This window comes from Urocitellus parryii, chromosome 11 (genome assembly GCF_045843805.1).
Source record: "Urocitellus parryii isolate mUroPar1 chromosome 11, mUroPar1.hap1, whole genome shotgun sequence".
Taxonomy (NCBI): domain Eukaryota; kingdom Metazoa; phylum Chordata; class Mammalia; order Rodentia; family Sciuridae; genus Urocitellus; species Urocitellus parryii.
This window is the reverse complement of record NC_135541.1, coordinates 44,217,120-44,234,473: the sequence shown is the minus strand read 5'-3', so window position 1 is coordinate 44,234,473 and position 17,354 is coordinate 44,217,120. Positions and strand designations below refer to the sequence as shown.

The window sequence follows — 17,354 nt, the reverse complement described above, 5'->3', positions numbered from 1 at the left end:
CTCATCTGCAAAATGCAGGTGGATAATAAGACGGAGATGGAGATAACACTCTGTTCAGTTCCTTAAAAAAAGAACAAAACAAGTGCTTATGGTGGACTGTACTATTTCTGCAGGATAAATGAGATAATATGTAAAGTATTTTTCAGAAACAGAAGAGATAAAGAATGGTGAGTGACAGGTAACTACTAAGAAGGCATTCAGTTATTGTTCCCTGTATTACAGAGACATCTACCAACAGTCAGGAGTGAATTTATCATCTGTCCACACAAATCTCTTCTTCCTCCTGTTTCTTTTCTTAGTAAACAGTATCAACTAAACTGCCAGTTAGCTGCCCTTGATGTACCTGAGAATCATTCCTGACTTCTCCTGTTTTAACTTTGATACCCACATGATTGTTAACTCCTATTAATTCTAACACTTGTATATACTGAAAATACTGTCCATATTTCTCTGGCCTCACTACTAGATCCCTGGTTTGGGTCACTATCAACTTTCATTTTGATTGTTCTAATAGCTTTTTAACTTTCTCCTTGACTTCAGATTTAATATCTTCTAAATGATTCTTCACAGGGCACTCAGAAGCCCTTCAGAAAGCTAATCTCATTAAAATCCTATCAGATTCCACTGAAAGGTTCCCCTGGGTATAAAGACCTTTCTCCTGGCCCACAAGGCCCTCCACCATCCAGCTCCTGAGTGTCCAAGGTGGTCTTGAGTACTAGCCCAGGGATGCAGACTTGGTTACCTACCAGAGATGGGGTTAGGGAAGGCAGGCTGGGGGTGGGCAGTAAGAGCATGGCAGAAAAGTGGGACTGAAATAAACTGGTGGCACATAATTGAAGGGTAGGCTTAGAAGGCTGGTCCATTTTTAGTAGAAAATGGAAACAAGGATTTTTATGTAGAAGCTCCTCTCTATAAATTTAGCTCAAACATCTTAAGAATATTGCATAGGCTTAGGGAAACATGTCTGTGGGCTGATTCTGAGTCCTCACAGCTGGTTTACCACCTCTGCATTAGACGGGATACAGTGTATTCCTATACATGAAAGTATCTTATTTATCTTTATATTTGTAGAGCTTGTCCCATCACAGCCTCTCCCTAGAGGTGTGTACTGAATAACAAGAGCCCTGGCACACCTAGATTTTCTATAGTCAACATTTGGTATAATGCTAGTTGTCATTTATGGAGTCTTGCTGCATGCAAAGTGTTGTGCTAAGAGTTTCACGTTTAAAAATCATTCTTGCTCTTCACAACATAAAGGTGGGCATCATCCTTTTCCACTTTAGGATAAAGAAATGTAGACAGACAGCACAGGCCACTTTCCCAGGTAGGAGCTTAGGAGTGGCATCGGTTGTTTCTGATGCCTTTTTCACCTGGGAAGGCAAGTACTGCCAGTTCATTTAGAGATCCAAGTATTACTTATAATGTACAACCCTGATCTTTCATTAGTATATTTGAAAACTGTACGTGGATCAAGTATATCAGGTAGAGAGAAGGTCAAGAATGCTCTTATGATGTTGGTATTCTAGCTGGTGGGGACTCTGACATGGTGAAATGTGCTGTCAGCTGTGGTGTGAGTTTCCATGTCACAGCCCACTTAAGTTAATTCCAGAAACACTTCATGCTTCCCCAAGTATCTTGCTACCCTGTAAATTCTAAAATATCCACAGAGACTGCAGATTGGATGCTATCTTGAGTTGACATGAATATGTTCATTTTTCTAGTCCTGCACAAAGGGTCAGAATTATATTTTTCAATGAAAAGATAACAGTAAAGGCAGACACCATCAACAGTTTGAAAATTCAAACAGCTTTGAAAAATTGTAGAAAATTGAAATGTTATTGAGGCTGCTATATACGAACCAGGTGTGTAATGACAACTGTCCTTGACCCACAGACTGTACTACTACTGAGCAGTTACACAAAATGGTGAAAGAATGCAGGGCACATCTGTTGGGGCAGGGTAATAGTGGGCTGCCTGCCAAGCCCTGGGATACTGCTTATTCTGAAGACCCAGAGAGTGAAACTATTGCCATTTAAATAGCTCTAAACCTGCAGTCACAGGCAGGTTTACCGAACACATGCAGAAGTGGGTTTGTACACTGGGAGCAAGAAAAGCAAATCCTTTTACAGGCAACTTTTCTGGTACTTAACTGGTAAACACAAACATTTCCTTGCTGGAGAGGAAAGCATATTCATTGTATGTGGTCTTTGCAAAAATAAAATCTGAGAATAATACAGCTGCCATCACCGTCTGACTACCATTTCTGCCATAAACTCCCATCTAGTCTGTTGGCTTCCACTCTGGCCTGTGCAGTCTGATCACCTCACTGAAGCCCCACCTCCTACAGTCCTACATGGCTTCCCCTTGCTGTCAGCCTTGAAGCCTCCTCCTTGATGTGACCTGGCTCCTGCAGACCCCTCTAATTTGGCTTCCATCTCACTAGTTCTGTCACCCATGGACTTACAGTTCATGGACTCCCTGAGTCTCTAAGAGCACCTAGAAATTTCCTTTGATTATTTTTGGCCACATTCTCAATTACAGTGGGTCCTTGTTGTGTATAGGTTCTGCCCCCAGGGATCCAACCAACCATGGATGAAAATATTAAAAATAAAATTACATCCATATTAAATATGTACAGATTTTTCCTTGTTGTTATTACCTAAACAATATTACAACTATTTACATAGCACTTACATTATATTAGGTATTATTATCCACAGATGATTTAGAGAGAATGAGATGATGCACATAGGCTATATGCAAACAGTATGCCATTGTAATATAAGGGACTTGAGCATCCAAGGATTTTGGTATTTCAAAGGGGTCCTCAAACCAATTCTCTGAAGGTACTGAGGAATGACTGTATTGTCAACCTCTCCTTCAAATCTCAAGTCAATTATCCTTGGGTGAATCTCCCATGACAAGATCAAATCCTATCATATACCCTCTGCAGTAAGTATCTCTAGTTCTCAGGTTTGATGCAAGTTGAAGTGTCAATCTATTTGTGACACCATCTGAGTAACATCTCTCTCTGTGAAGACTGTAAGCAATGTAAGAGACTATGTTTGTTTACCTTCAGTAGCATCTTCCCAGGATCTAACACAGGTATAACAACAGCAGAATGAAAGAACTTATAGCCTTTAATTCTGGTGGACGAAGACACTGAACCTTTTCTACTAAGATATAGATTATTGAACACTTGCAAAATATTCCGGAAGGTGGAGACTTTTTTTTAAGGTTGTTTCAGCATTTCTGATTCAGTTTGTGGATTACTTTTTTTATTCCCCTTTCCTCTTCCTTCTGGTTGTAGCTTCTTTTTTTTAAATCTTTATCAAGACATAATTAACATTACATAATTCACCGCTCTATAATATGCAATCCAATACGACTAGCTACAGTATATTCACAAGGTTGTGCAAACATCATCACAATCTAAGTTTAGAATATTTTAATAACCTTGAAAAGAAACCCCATTCTATTCCTCTGTCCCCTGTCATACACAGCAACTAATCCAATCTCTGTTCCTATAGATAAGCCTCTTCTAGACACTGCATATAAATAGAGTTATACAATTATGTGGCTGTAACATCATGTACCTTTTTCTTTTTCATTGTTAAATATTACATTGTATGCATACGCCACATTTTATCTATTCAGTTAATGGATATTTGAGTTCCTTCTATTTAAGGAGCTGCCATGAAAAATACTGCTCTGAAATTCATGTATAAGTTTTGTATGTTTCATTTCTCTTGAGTATAAAGCTAGGAGTGAAAGTGAGTCATATGGTAACTATGTTTAATATTTTGAAGAACCACAGTTTTCCCAACCACAGATACCACTTTCCATTCCTATCAGCAATGTATGAGAGCTCCAATTTCTCCTCATCCTGTCAGCAACTGTTATTATCTGTCTTTTTGATTACAGCCATCCTACTGGGTGTAAGTAGCATCTTATTGTAGTTCCAATTGGCATTTCTCTAATGGTGAAGCTGTTGAGCATTTTTTCATCTGTTCACTGGCTGCTTGCATATCTTCGGAGAAATGCATATTCAGACCTGTACCCACTTTTCACTTGGGTTATTTTTGTTTTTATTATTTTGTTGTAAACTGGTTGCTTTTCAATTACTTTGCTGACTATTAGTAATTATCACAGCATGGAGAAGAATGGCCAAGAATAAAAGAAGAGGCAAATTGGCTTTACATCAAAGCAGAAAATTATGGACTCACACAGGGTCAGTGATACAAAGGCAGAGGTAAGAAAGCAGTACTGTCTCTTCCTTCCCTTCCCTCTCCTGTATTCTGAAGTAACTACTAAGTTTCTAAGGACATCAGGCTGATGTTGAGCTCCAGTCCTCCTCCACTTCAAGCCCTGTCAGAAGCTCTGACAGGGCTGCTCATTGCTGAGTCCCCAGCACACACACCATGTCTGACACACAAGAGTTAACTGGTTAGTATGTATTGTTTAAACAAATGGATCACACAATGGTATTTCTTCTATTTTACGAAAGGCTGCCTACATGAACTATGTAGGGGAGAGCAGATGGGCTGGAGAGGCAAAGAGAACTGGGGTTAGTCCTAACCATGCCACCCAGCAGCTGTGGGATCTCCACAATGGACGTGCTATGTTCAAGAGTCAGTTCTTATAGTCAAGTAGGGCTAATAACGTGTGCAGTGGGGATAGCTGTTAGGAGAACATCTGGCACAGGTTTGCTTCTTGAAACAGTTTCCTTCCTTTTATGAAACATCTGTTTGAGATCTATACATAGCTTTAATTCTCAGTGTAAAAGGTCTGACAGGCAAACTTCAGACTCTTTACCAGTTTATATGCCAGTCTCCTACATTAAGAGATCAAGATGAAGACAAAGGGAAATGAAAATCACAAAGTTGAGTGCCAGTGTAACTGTGTTGCTATTCTTTGTGTGTCTGGCTGACAGGTGGCACTACCAGGTGGTTCAGAGCTCAGCCCCTAGTCCAGAGCGAGAGTGATTTCAGGCACTAATTTAATGTTTCAGTGCCTCGGTTTCTTCATCTCTTACACGGTGATAATACTACTGATAACTTCATAGGGCTGTTATGTGAATGTATGAAAAGATCAGAACAACCTGGCACACAGGCATTCAACTGATGCTGTCTACTATTATTAGCAGGAACTGTTAATTTTAGGTATCAATGTGGCTGCATGAAGGGAAACCCTGGTACAGCATTGTTTCTGGGTATGTCTGTGACCATGGGTCAAGAAAAGACTGGCCTTTGAATCAAGGGAGTAAGTAACATCTGCCCTCAGTGAGGCACCATCCAACTGGTTGAGGCCCTGGATAGAACAAAACGGCAGAGGAAAGGCAAAGTCTGTCTCCTCTGGTGTCGGGACACCATCTTCTCTCCTTGGACATCAGAACTCTAGGTTCTCCAGCCTCTAAACCTGGACTGAGACACGAAACTGGTTTCCCTAGCTCTCGCCTTTGCCCACAGGTCCCCATGATCTGTTCCCCTAATAAGTCTCCTCTCATGTTTCTATATATCCTGTTGGTTTTGTCTTTCTGGAGAACCCTAACTAATACATTAAAAATACATGTTGGGGGTTAAAAAGTTTACTTCAATTTTCATATTATACCTTAATGCTTCACTTAGAATAGCTAATCCTTTTATGGCTAAACCTTATTCCTTTAATCAGAATTACAAAATCATCGTTAACAACAACTCACTCTTAAACAGTGATTACATTGTACACTGGCATGTTCTAAGTATACTTAACATTAACTCCTTTAACTCTTACAACATCCCGTGTTTCTTTCCCTCGTTTTATAAATTCAGAAGTGGAGGCATAGAGAGGTTGAGTCATTTCCCTAGGAATAATGGAACCAGGGTATGAATTCAAGAAGTCTGGCTCTAGTGTTTGTACTACTAAAAAAGAATCATATGAATACGCATATCCTATACATTTGAAAAACACTGAGTTTAACCATAGATTAAAATAATTATTTTAGGAATCTATTAGCTTCTATGCCAGCAAGCTTCAAGGAGCATAGGGCCCTTCAGAGTGAGCCTTGGCTTCCTCAGTTCCTAGTTTTATTATACTTCACTGAGCAGACAAGGTCTCATCTATAAATTTTGGATAAATAATTTCTGCCCTACTTTTATATGCAGTTATTTTGGGAATAATATTGAATAGCTCATGAACCCACTTAATACCATTTTAGAAAAAATTGAGATATTTAAAAATCAAGCTAATAAGATAGATGAAATTTTGTTTCATAAATTGCAAAGTTCTGTGTAAACCTTTTTTTTTAAAATGTTCTTTCCAAAGGCTTAAAAAAAATCTTAACAGGCTCTCACCTAGAATTCTGAAATGGATTCCAGATGCTTCCCTGCCTGCCTCCCGTCTCTCACAATTGGAATCCATGCTTCACAACCATCTCGTGATTCACCAAGAAGTTACATCCCCCTTAAGAATATCGTAGAGAGATGGAATACCTTCTGCAGATATGACAAACGCCTTGGCTGTATGCTAAGGAATCACTGAGATGGACCACAGCCAGCCTCCACTGAATGGTGGAATAGCACTGGAGAACGCACAGGCCCAGGGAATCCTCTTAGCTCTGAAAACAGTGAGTAGCCCTGCAGAGGTGGGCGATAGCTCTCTGGAGTGCAGTTTCTCTCAGGTAGCAGCTTGTGTACACACATAATCATCCCAGCTATCCTCACACATTTAACAAGCACTGAATATAAAGAGATAAATAATCTTTTAATTTAATAAATTAAATGAATTATTCTATAATTTGCAGCATATGGTCTCTTCAATTCTGTGATTCCACTGTTCAAAGCTATTGTCCGTTGCTGTTCTACAAAAGCCTACTCCTTACCAGCTATTCCATAATCCAGATTGGTTTTCTGGTTTGGTGGTAGGGATCAAATTCAGGGCCTCGAGCATGCTAAGCATGTGCTCTACTACCACGGAGCTGCACCCCAGCCCACCCAGACTATTTGATTTATCTGGTAACCCTTCTCGACTTCATGCTAGCCTCATCATTCCACTGCCTAATCTTCAAAGGTTCACTTTAAAGGCCCTTATTCTAAGAAACTGTCCCTAATTCCTGAATGAAATGGTTTTCCTTCCTCCTTTAAATTCCCATAACATATCCCCTACTCCATGCATTTCAGCCTGGTATAATTTTTCAGATACAAATTCTATTATTCTGACTGATGATGTAAAGAATAAGATCAAGGCCTAAGTTCTACTCTTAGAGACAACTGTGGCATCCTGTACTGTGCCCGAGGAGACATTTGCCTGTCGGAAAACAAGGGAGAAACTTTGAGGAGTTAAAGCTTACTGTTTCCAACTAAGGGTGAGAATAGTCAAGGCCTGTACAGATCAGATGTTGTCCTTGGACAAGGAATATTCAGTAACAATCTTAGGATGGTGCAGCAATATTATACGAGAAATAGTCAAATAACAACTAGTTATTCACAAACAAGTTACTTCCCCCTTAAGAATATCGTAGCAGATGATTAACAGTTATCAATATCCTATTATAAGAAATGTGTATATTAGGTTTATATTTATAATATACAAAATTATTTTCCCCATAAAAGGGCAATTTCATGATTAAATCTAATATTTTGCCAGTTTATGTGTTACCCATCTCTCTTCTAATCATCACCCTGGAATTAGTTTATGAGGGAGACATTTTTTTTGTACACTTTCCAGTCTTTGGAGTGTAGTGACATTTGGAAAATATTTGTTGAATGAATAAACTAAGTTCTGACACTCTGCCTTATATTTTTCTATGGATTTATTCTGAAGTGTCAGTCCATTTGTTTCCTTCACAACATCCTGATAACTGCCATTTGTCAGAGGGGGAAACTGAGGCTTAGTGAGGTCAAGTAACTTGCCCCATGTCATATTCTTAACTAATGCTTTTTGCTAGCCATTTATGTTTACACTATAAAAGCTGTCAAAGTCAAGCTATCTTTCTTCTCCTCAACTAGATCGTGCACGATTCCTTTGGAAATAGTGACAAAGAAATTTGAGGCTTCCAAAAGTTAAGGAGGGGAAAAGGAAAGAAACAATGGGGATAAAGAGAAATAGCAAATGGCTTGGGGGAGCCTGTTACCCTTGGTGAAAAGCAATATGAAGCGATACCTAGAGCTGAGCCTCAGTCCTTCGGGCTCTTCAACTGTATGACACTTGAGCTCATCACTGTTGTTGCCTGCTTGGGAAGGGAGTGAATGGAGGAGGCTTTGGCCTGCAGGCTACCTGGGAATGTCACTGGGACTACCAGAGTCTTCCAGGAAGCAAGAGAGTGCTCCACCTTCTACATTTCCTATGAGATGAAACAGGGGGACCCCTACTTACAGAAACATGCTGCTTTAAAAGACTTTTCCTTAACCTATCTGGAGATATGGTACCCAAAAGAACAGGCTGCAATATTTTTAAGTGAAGGGCTTTCAGTGTGAAATTTGCTGATGTCACACAGCCCTCTTTGGGGCCAATGTGTGGTCTATGTGGGAAAAGGAACGGTTTAGCCTGTGGATGCCTTTTCCATGAACAATGGTCCTATTCTCAATGCTGGGGGGGTCTTAGGTCCCAGGTAGCTTTGTTCAGGAGTGGCCCATTACAATTTCTACTCTTGCTGATGTGTCTTTTCCTTTTGACCTGAAAGAATCAGTTCTAGGATATGGAATTTAAGCCAGTAATCAACCTATCGATCTTTCTATTTTTCTTTCTTTTGTTTATCTCATGGGCTAGTCTTAAATGACCTTCTTGCCTCAGCTCCTATGTAACTGGGACTGTGGCACATGCTACCATGCCCAGCTTCAAAATATATTTTCTAAATGGTGAAAGAAGACAAATGGGTGATTTCTCAAATTCCCTGAAGCAAAATAAAACTTTAAGCTGTCTTAAAATCAGAGTGACTTCTAAGTGATGAATTCTTTGAGGGTTTTTGTGTTGTTGTTTTTTTTTTTTTTTTGTATTGGGAATTGAACCCAGGGGTGCTTTACCATTGAGCCATACCCCACACCTTTTTATTTTTATTTTTAATTTTGAGACAGTGAACCTGCAATTCTCCTGCTTCAGCCTCTTGAGTTGCAGGGATTGTGGGCATATGACACCTCTTGATATTGGAGAATTTTGAATCACAAAGAAAAAAGCCTCAATATTTCTTTCTAGAACTTATAGTCCAACCCTGGAAGTTCTTGGCTGCAAAACAGTACCAGATACACAGCAAGCATTCAACAACGATCAAATATAATATCAAGCATTAAACTATGTAAGGAGGGAGAGTTCTCTAAACTTGCCTGGAAGGCTTGAGCCTCTGGTGAATAGGTATCTTTTACCATGAATCAATGGAAAACATTTAATGTCTCTTTCTGTGTCTCCAGGATTTACTCAGCACAGGCCTAGCCCTGTAAAAAACAACACTAAGCTAGATTTAAAGGGGGCAATTGCTTCTCCAGTGCCAGACAGCACAACTCAAGTGTGAAGATGGCAGGATATGGTGCTATTCAGTGTGAAAGGGTGATCTGCTATGTGGAAAGCTTCTTCTGTCTCAGAGATTAAAATTCCAAGGAAAGCAAACACAACAGATGGTCCTTTCCGAGGTGGTACAAAATTCAAATAATACAATCCCCCAAAAGAACATCGAATGAAAGACACCCAGGATTCTCACCAGGTTGGAGCTATCACTTCCAGGCAATTGTTTAACACCAACTTCCAGGTTGCCATCTTCCTCACTACTAACAGGTTCTGTGCCACTCTGATCCTGTGGGACATTCAGAAGAAAACGGAAGTCATTCTTCACTCACATTGTGGTGTGAGTACACTCACCTTGCCCCCAACTGTGCACAGTTGCTGCGTTTATTATCATTTGGCTTCTGCAGAAGTCATTCCTGTTGTATTTCTAGCAGAAGGCCATTTGGTGTTTGGTTGCTTACTTTTATTTGTTTACTTTTTGGTAGGTATCTATCCTGCTGCGTACAAACATGCCTTAGGGAAAGCTGGGCCCTCCTTTCTGTTCCAGGCAAAGTCCTGATTGCCTAAGGTCAATCTCATTCCTTTTTCCAACAATTTTGTCAGGAATGGGGACCTCAGGCATGGGTCTCACCTCCCCCCACCCCCTGCCCCACTTCCCAGGCCAATGAGACAAAAAGAGAGGTTTGTTTGTAGAAACTTGTGGAAAGTTCTTCCTTAATCTTAATAGAGCTGTAAGATGCCCACCTATCTCTCAGAAAGAACACAGGGAGCCCAAATTGCCACAGGCAGCCATCATATGAGGATGCAGGAACCAGCCTTAGGAAGAAGCTGAAATAGTGGGTGACAGAGTAAAGACAGAGATGGAAGGAACTGGTCCTCTAAGGGAGGGCAAACTTAGAGGCCAGCCCTATCCTTAGCCACCTTCTAGAATGATAACTAATAAATTTCCTCATTGCTTTAGCCAGTTTGGGTTAGCTATTCTGTTACCTCCAACCAAAGCTTTCTCGGTGAGGCAGTTGTTTATCTTATATACAAGACTAAAACTCTTGAAAATGTGTTTATTTTGCTTATTTTATTTTCGCAGAGCTGGGGATTGAACTCATGGTCTACACATGTTATGCAAGCACTCTACCTCTGAGCTACACAACCAGCACTATCTTGTTTATTTTTCTGAATCAAATACTTAGCACTGTGCTTAGCAAGCACTCGTTAGACCAATAAATACATTGCTTATCTCCTTGATGATTTTTTTCCTGCAAAATTCTAAAAATATGTATTTAGCATAAATAAAACATCAGGTAATAATAAGCCCCATTAAAATTCTAAAACACATTAGGCATATTCAATTGAATTATGACATACTAATTGTTATAGTTAATTAACTACTGCACCATCCTGGGACTACTACAAATTCGGGTGCGATAGTTTGTAGAGAAAGTAGTTTGGGTTTTGGGACATTCAATCTCATTTGTAATTTAATAAATGCAAATTAAAGCAAAGATACAGTATTCTTTCAGATACAGAATGGACAACATAACAGAAAAAGAACATTCAGCCTTGATAATATTGCAGGGAAACGGGAACTTTTACAGCATTGAGAGAATGTAAATTATGACAAAATTTTCATAGAAAGTATGAAATGACAATGAAATTATCTATAAGCATAGAGAACACATTTTTAAAATCACTTATAAGGAACGGGATTAAGAAATGGGTTATTTTTCATTTTTTAATCGGTGCATTATCGTTGTACATAATGGTGGGAAATCGGTGTCACGTGTTTACACATGCACACAATATAACAATATAATTTGGCCAATATCATCCCCCAGTTTTTCCCCTTTCCTTCTCCTTCTCCCTTCCCCTGATTTCTTTCCTCTACTCTAAGGATCTCCCAGAATGGGGAATTTTTATGTTAGTTATTTCTGTACTATTGGATTAGAGAAGAATTACCATGTATAAAAATAAATTAGCATGTGTAAAAATAAAGGAAAAAGAATGAAAAGAGGGCTTTGAGTACCTAAAAGAAAAGGTCATCTAAGGGGGAAAAAAAAAAGTAGTATGGACTTTGGAATTGGTCACATTGTGGTACACATCTCAACTCTGCCACTTAGAATTATATGTCTTGGGGCGAGGAGCTTTCTAAATCTGAGTATAGTCGTGGGCTGCATGACATTGTTTCAGTCAATGACAGGCCACGTATATGATGTGGTCTCATATAACAATAATGGAGCTGAAAAATTCCTGTTGCCTCCTGATGTCACAGCTGTCATGATGCAGCACAGGGCGTTAATGTCTATGACGATGCTGGTGTGGGCAAACCTGCTGCACTGCCAGCTGCAGGAAAGTATATGCACAGCATGTGATATTTGATAATGGTAGTAAACAACTGTTATTGACTTACATATTTACTGTACTACGCTTTCTATTGCTATGTCTATCATTTGTGTTAATTATACTGTAATTTCTGACATTATAAAACATTATAAAAAAGTTTACTGTTAAACAATATGCTGTTATGCTAGCAATTTCCTTATACATCTCATGTTTACTGTGTCTCCTGATTATGACTACATCATCTTATGATAGATTTAATTTCATGTTATTTTGCTCATCACGGCCTTAGGAACAAAAGGCTATACTAAATACATATACACACCATATAGCCCAGGTATGTAGTAAATTATGCCATCTAGGTTTAGGTTTATATTCCAAGACTTTTGCACAATGATAAAATCACCCAATAATGCATTTCTGTTGTTAAATGACACATGGCTGTACTTGTATTTAAGTACAGATAAGCCTGTAATCCCAGTGACTCAGGAGGCTGAATGAAGCAGGAGGACTGAAAGTTAGAGACCAGGCTCAGTAATTTGGCAAGACCCTAGGCAACTTAGTAAGATCCTGTCCAAAATTAAAAAAATGAAAAGTGCTAGGGATGTGACTCAGTGGTAAAACACCTTTAGGTTCAATTCCTAACACACACACACACACACACACACACAAGGCGCCCATAAAAATGTCAGATTAAAAATACTGACTTTGCTGGGCAGATGGCACACATCTATAATCCCAGCTTCACAGGAAGCTGAGGCAGAAGGTTCTCAAGTCCAAGGGTAGCCTGGGCAATTCAGCAAGGCCTTGTCTCATAATAAAAAATTTAAAAAGGGTTGGGGATGTAGTTCATGGTAGATTGCTTGCCTAGCATTCATGAGGCCCTGGGTTGGATATCTGATACCACACAACTCTGCCCCCATACCCCACACCAAAAAAAAAAAAACTCCTACCCTATCAGGTTATGGAGCTGACATGAAACATCAGTGGGCACAGCACCAGCTACAGTTAACTTCTGTTTCTGGCTTTTTATTGAGGCAGCTTCTTTATCCATGTCTGATGTGGCCTTCCTAACAACCCTATACAGACTTACACCACTGTGATCCCCAACCATGGATCAGGACAATGATACTAAAGGACTCGAGCTAGCAAGAGATAGACCCAGCTAGCAAGAGATAGACCCAGGATTCAAAGCTCAAAAATACTGCCACTAAGGGCAAGGCTCTTGGCACCAGTGCTAGACCTAAATAAGCTCCCTTGTTCCTCCATCAGTATTGTTAACAATCTTACAGAAGACAAGATCCAGTCTTTTAAACAATTACTGTCAGACCAGAGATGTAGCTTAGTTGTAAAGTGCTAGTATGTGTGAAGTCCTTTTCCATTCTTGGCACACAACACACCAAAATAATAATAAAATGATTGTCATTAGACCACGAGACTGTGGATTTTTTTAAAGCATTTTAGTATGTTAACTAGAAAATTTCATTAGCTACAACATTCTTCTTTCAGTAAATTTTGTGTAAAGCTTGCCCAAGTTAAGAAATCTTAAAAATGTTTAGATTTTCAACATGTTAGACAGTAGGTTAAGTTTTAAAGACAAAAAAATTTCCGAACAAATAGATTACCATTTCAAAAACTCAGGACTTAATCTATGGAAAACATTTAATGTCCAAATTTCTTAGTGAGTCTGGTTCTGTGGACTGTGTGCCCCTGAGGAGGCTGTGGTATCCAAACACAGCACATTAGAAAGATACAACAGACCCACAGGCAGCTCTTCTAGAAGCCCTGCAAAATGGCCTCTGTTCTGGTCGGAGATGAGAAACAGATTTTCAATAGGATGGTCACCAATTGATGCTGTTCATCTAATCTCTCTTTTCTCTTCCTTGGGGAGAGGAAAGTGTTCCTTAAACTACAGGAATCTTTACTTTTACATTTATCAGCAATGTGAGTATAGAAGATGAGATTTTCTTGAACTTCATAAAAAGAATACTAAAGTGGAAAAGAAACAGCTATTTAGTTGATGCTTCATCTTGGAAGACTTAGGAGAACATGGGCAAAGCAACATAAATTCCAAAAGGTCAAGGCATCCTTTAAGACGTAAATAGAAACAAAAACAACACCCACTACACCTACATCCAAAGCTACACTTTGGAACTAGAGGCTCAAATGAAGCAGTCTGTCATACCAGCCAGGTCTCAAATTCTACTTATTCCATAAACCCATTCCTTCCCCTCAGCTAGGAAAAATTCTCTTTTCTCTAAGGTCACCTAATATCTTACCTGGTCCTCTTGTGTCACTTGTCATCATCTCTTTTACATCCTAACTAGTATATTAATTCTCATCTCTCCGATGAGAATCAAAGCCCTCTGAATCTAACAGCTGTGCTTTATCGGTTTCCTTTGTCTAGGCCATTCTGACATTCTTCCTAGGTCTGTCTCACCTCCACGTCCATGCTCTTTCCTACTTTACAATTAAATGTTCTCTTCTGATTTTAGCTTGATATGATTCCACTGAGGAGGTTGCGAAGTCCAAATCCAGAAGGAGAGGAGACTCAGCAAATAGGAAGGTGGAGTTGAGAGAGGACAGCATTGAAGCATTACTTTTGGGGGGCTAAAGTCGGTAAGCGTGTTTGTGCTAGAGTGACTGCACTGTGCATTCTGTTCTGTTAACACAATGGTTCATGGGGTGAGATGCCATCGACACACCCCACTCACCAGGAGCTCAGAAAACAGCAAGCAGTCAGAGACAGGAAGAAGAAATAGGTCAGCATCATGGATCCTAAGGCACGATGGATCTCAGGGGCCTGAGGACCATCTGGCTGATGGATGGTGGCCACTGACACCCAAGATGACTCAGCTAATCCGGATGGCTGGCGTCCCCCTCCTGCTTGCTCATCGTCAAAGCCACCTGTCTAAAGCTGCTGGCTCAGCCAAGCCTGCTCAAGGAGAACGACCTTCCCCAGGAAGACCACAGTCAGCAGACTGCATGGGGAATTGCCTTCCACAGATGAACCCATGCAAGAGGCAGGGCTCATGGTTGGACTTTTAAGGGCCTTCACCCAAAGACAGACTGGTAAGCCACAGGGCCAGTCCCCATTGAGGCCAGTGTTGCTGAAACCTTCAGGATGTTCTACTCTCCTTCCAAAATCTCCCAAATAAAGCAATGATGGTTATTATTTTATTTTATGCTACTGTATAGTCTTCATGCCTACTATTCACCAACAGTTTCCTACAACTGGGAAATGAGAACCTTAGCAGGAATGATGTTTTAGAGTCAACCCTCAATACAAGTTAAATTCATTAAAGATGGTATTGTGGATTGGAAAAGCATTTCTGATTAGACAGGTGTTCAGTGTTTGTTGCTACCTTGTCCCCTCATTTAACACGACAAACAGTATATCAGTATACACAACTGTTTTTCCCTTTGATTTGAGATGTTACTAAGCAAAGTAAATTAAAAAAAAAAATGCAACCATACCTCTTGATACAATTAAAAGTTTTTTTTTTACAAAGTTCTTTACCTTAAAAATAAATCTTATTTTGGTTTAAATTTCTTCATCCCCATATTTCCTAAGTCCAATTCTGTTTTCAAAAACACTATAACATGATTTATTACTCTCATTGCCAGCCTAAATCCACAAATATTTCTTTCTGAAAAACCATGTTTAAAATATGTAACAAACTGAAATTCTTTCTTCTACCCCCAATCATGAGCATATTTATTAGGCTACTCAAAATTTTAGAAAGGCAGTGCACAATTGAAAATAAAATGGAACTCATGCTGACAGCATTCCCTGTGTAATCCACCTCCTCATTCTTCATGAGGCCAGTTCTATCTCACTTAGGATTCAAAAGAGCACAAGTTCTGAGCAAAAGGGAAATGAAAGTTCTTGCTTATATGAAAATATTCTAAAAGAATATCTTCTGGTGGAGGAATGGAGTATATACACCTTACTAAACCCCAGTTCTACTTGAGCCCTTAGCATCTCTTAGGAGACCTCTGCAGTGGCTTCTCAACATAGTTTCTCCCTCAGGACATCTTTACCAGTCATTGTGCACTCAACTGCCTGAAGTGGAACTTAAGGAGACCATTTGAGGGTTGAAAATGCCTCCAGAGCTCCAAGCACCTAATCTGTGAAATTCAAACCTCTGACATTTAAAATCAAGTCTCTCTGTTTCACTTAGATTATCTTTTTGAATTTCATCTTCTATTACTATTATACCTTTCACACCCCTCATGTTCTCCCTATTCCACGCTTTTTCTTTTGCTTTGGTGATTCTGTTTGTGGGACTCCACCTAAGCACACACATATTTCAATGTCCAGTCTATCCACCATAAATAGCTGATTCCCCCATCAGGAAAGAATATTAATCTTCTCTGAGCTGCTCCTAAAGCTTTATTTTACCTCTTAGGGCATGCTGCATTTTAGTAATGTACATGTGTGTCTTATTCTCCCAATAAGACTCCAAAGTTCTTTGAGAGTGGAGACTGTGTGATTAATCTATGTTCTACACAAAGTAGACATTTGGTAAACGGCAGCAGAATGAACTGAATCAATAAGAATTAATCATTCAATAATGAAATAAAGCATTAAGGAAACAGAAAAGCCTGCACAGTAAAGGTATAGAAAAGCAACAATACTGTTCCTGTCATTCACCCTTTCAACAAATATTTATGAAATCAGTACTATGTGCTAGGCATTGGTGATTCTGTGGTGATGAAGACAAGAAGCCCAGACCTATAGAAGAATACAATTTAGTGTGGTGCTTCTAGTACACATCCTTAAAACACTGCGATAATGAGGTAAATATTAGGAGCAGAGCCCTAGCTGAGAAAACCATTTGGAAATGGGTTCCACTTTTTCCATGAGGCCCATGTGACATCACACCATGGACAAGGGATAATTTTAACTTGCTAAATAAGTCATGAGTATCACACAACCACAAAGGGTGTGAAGATTACTGAAGGGAATCGTATGGAATAAAGCCAGTCACCATAATAGGATAACACACTTGAGCACCTCTTATATTCTAGACACCAAGGACATTACTTTCTGCACATTATTTTTTATCAAGTTGAGTCACTGAAAATGTGAAGGATAATCTTCCAAAAGACAATCCTTCAAAGAACCAGGATGTGAATTAATAAAGAGGAAGTGGGAAGGTGACCCAAGGGGAAGAAACAAAAGAAGCAAAGATATATGGGTTACAGAGACCAAGGTGTGTGTGTGTGGAGGGGGTGGGGTGGGGAGATATAGAGATGCATGTGAAGTAGCTAGTGCTTTATTATACATTAGTAGGAAAATAAAGTTGGCAAATTGTGAAGGTAAGTATAACTTTAACCTTGAAGTAACGGTTTGCTCTTATAGGCAAGAAGGAGGTATTAAAAGAGTTTTGAGCACGAGGATAAGTGCTCAAATGGTGTAAGAAAGAAATCCTGACAATCTAGAGAATGTGAAAAAATATTTGCAAACTACACAACAGTTAAGGGTTAATATTAAAAATATATAAGGAAGCCAAACAACTCAATAGCAAGGAAATGAATAATAT

At 39.4% G+C, this 17,354-nt stretch overlaps 1 protein-coding gene across 1 annotated transcript in view; it reads right to left on the bottom strand.

Moving 5' to 3' along the window:
• Nucleotides 1-17,354, bottom strand: part of Patj (PATJ crumbs cell polarity complex component) — a 331,415-nt gene that overhangs the window by 77,897 nt on the left and 236,164 nt on the right. Inside the window, exon 31 of the mRNA XM_026407227.2 lies at nucleotides 9,668-9,760. Within this exon, the coding sequence (XP_026263012.2) occupies nucleotides 9,668-9,760 (93 nt within the window). The remainder of the gene's footprint in view (nucleotides 1-9,667; nucleotides 9,761-17,354) is intronic.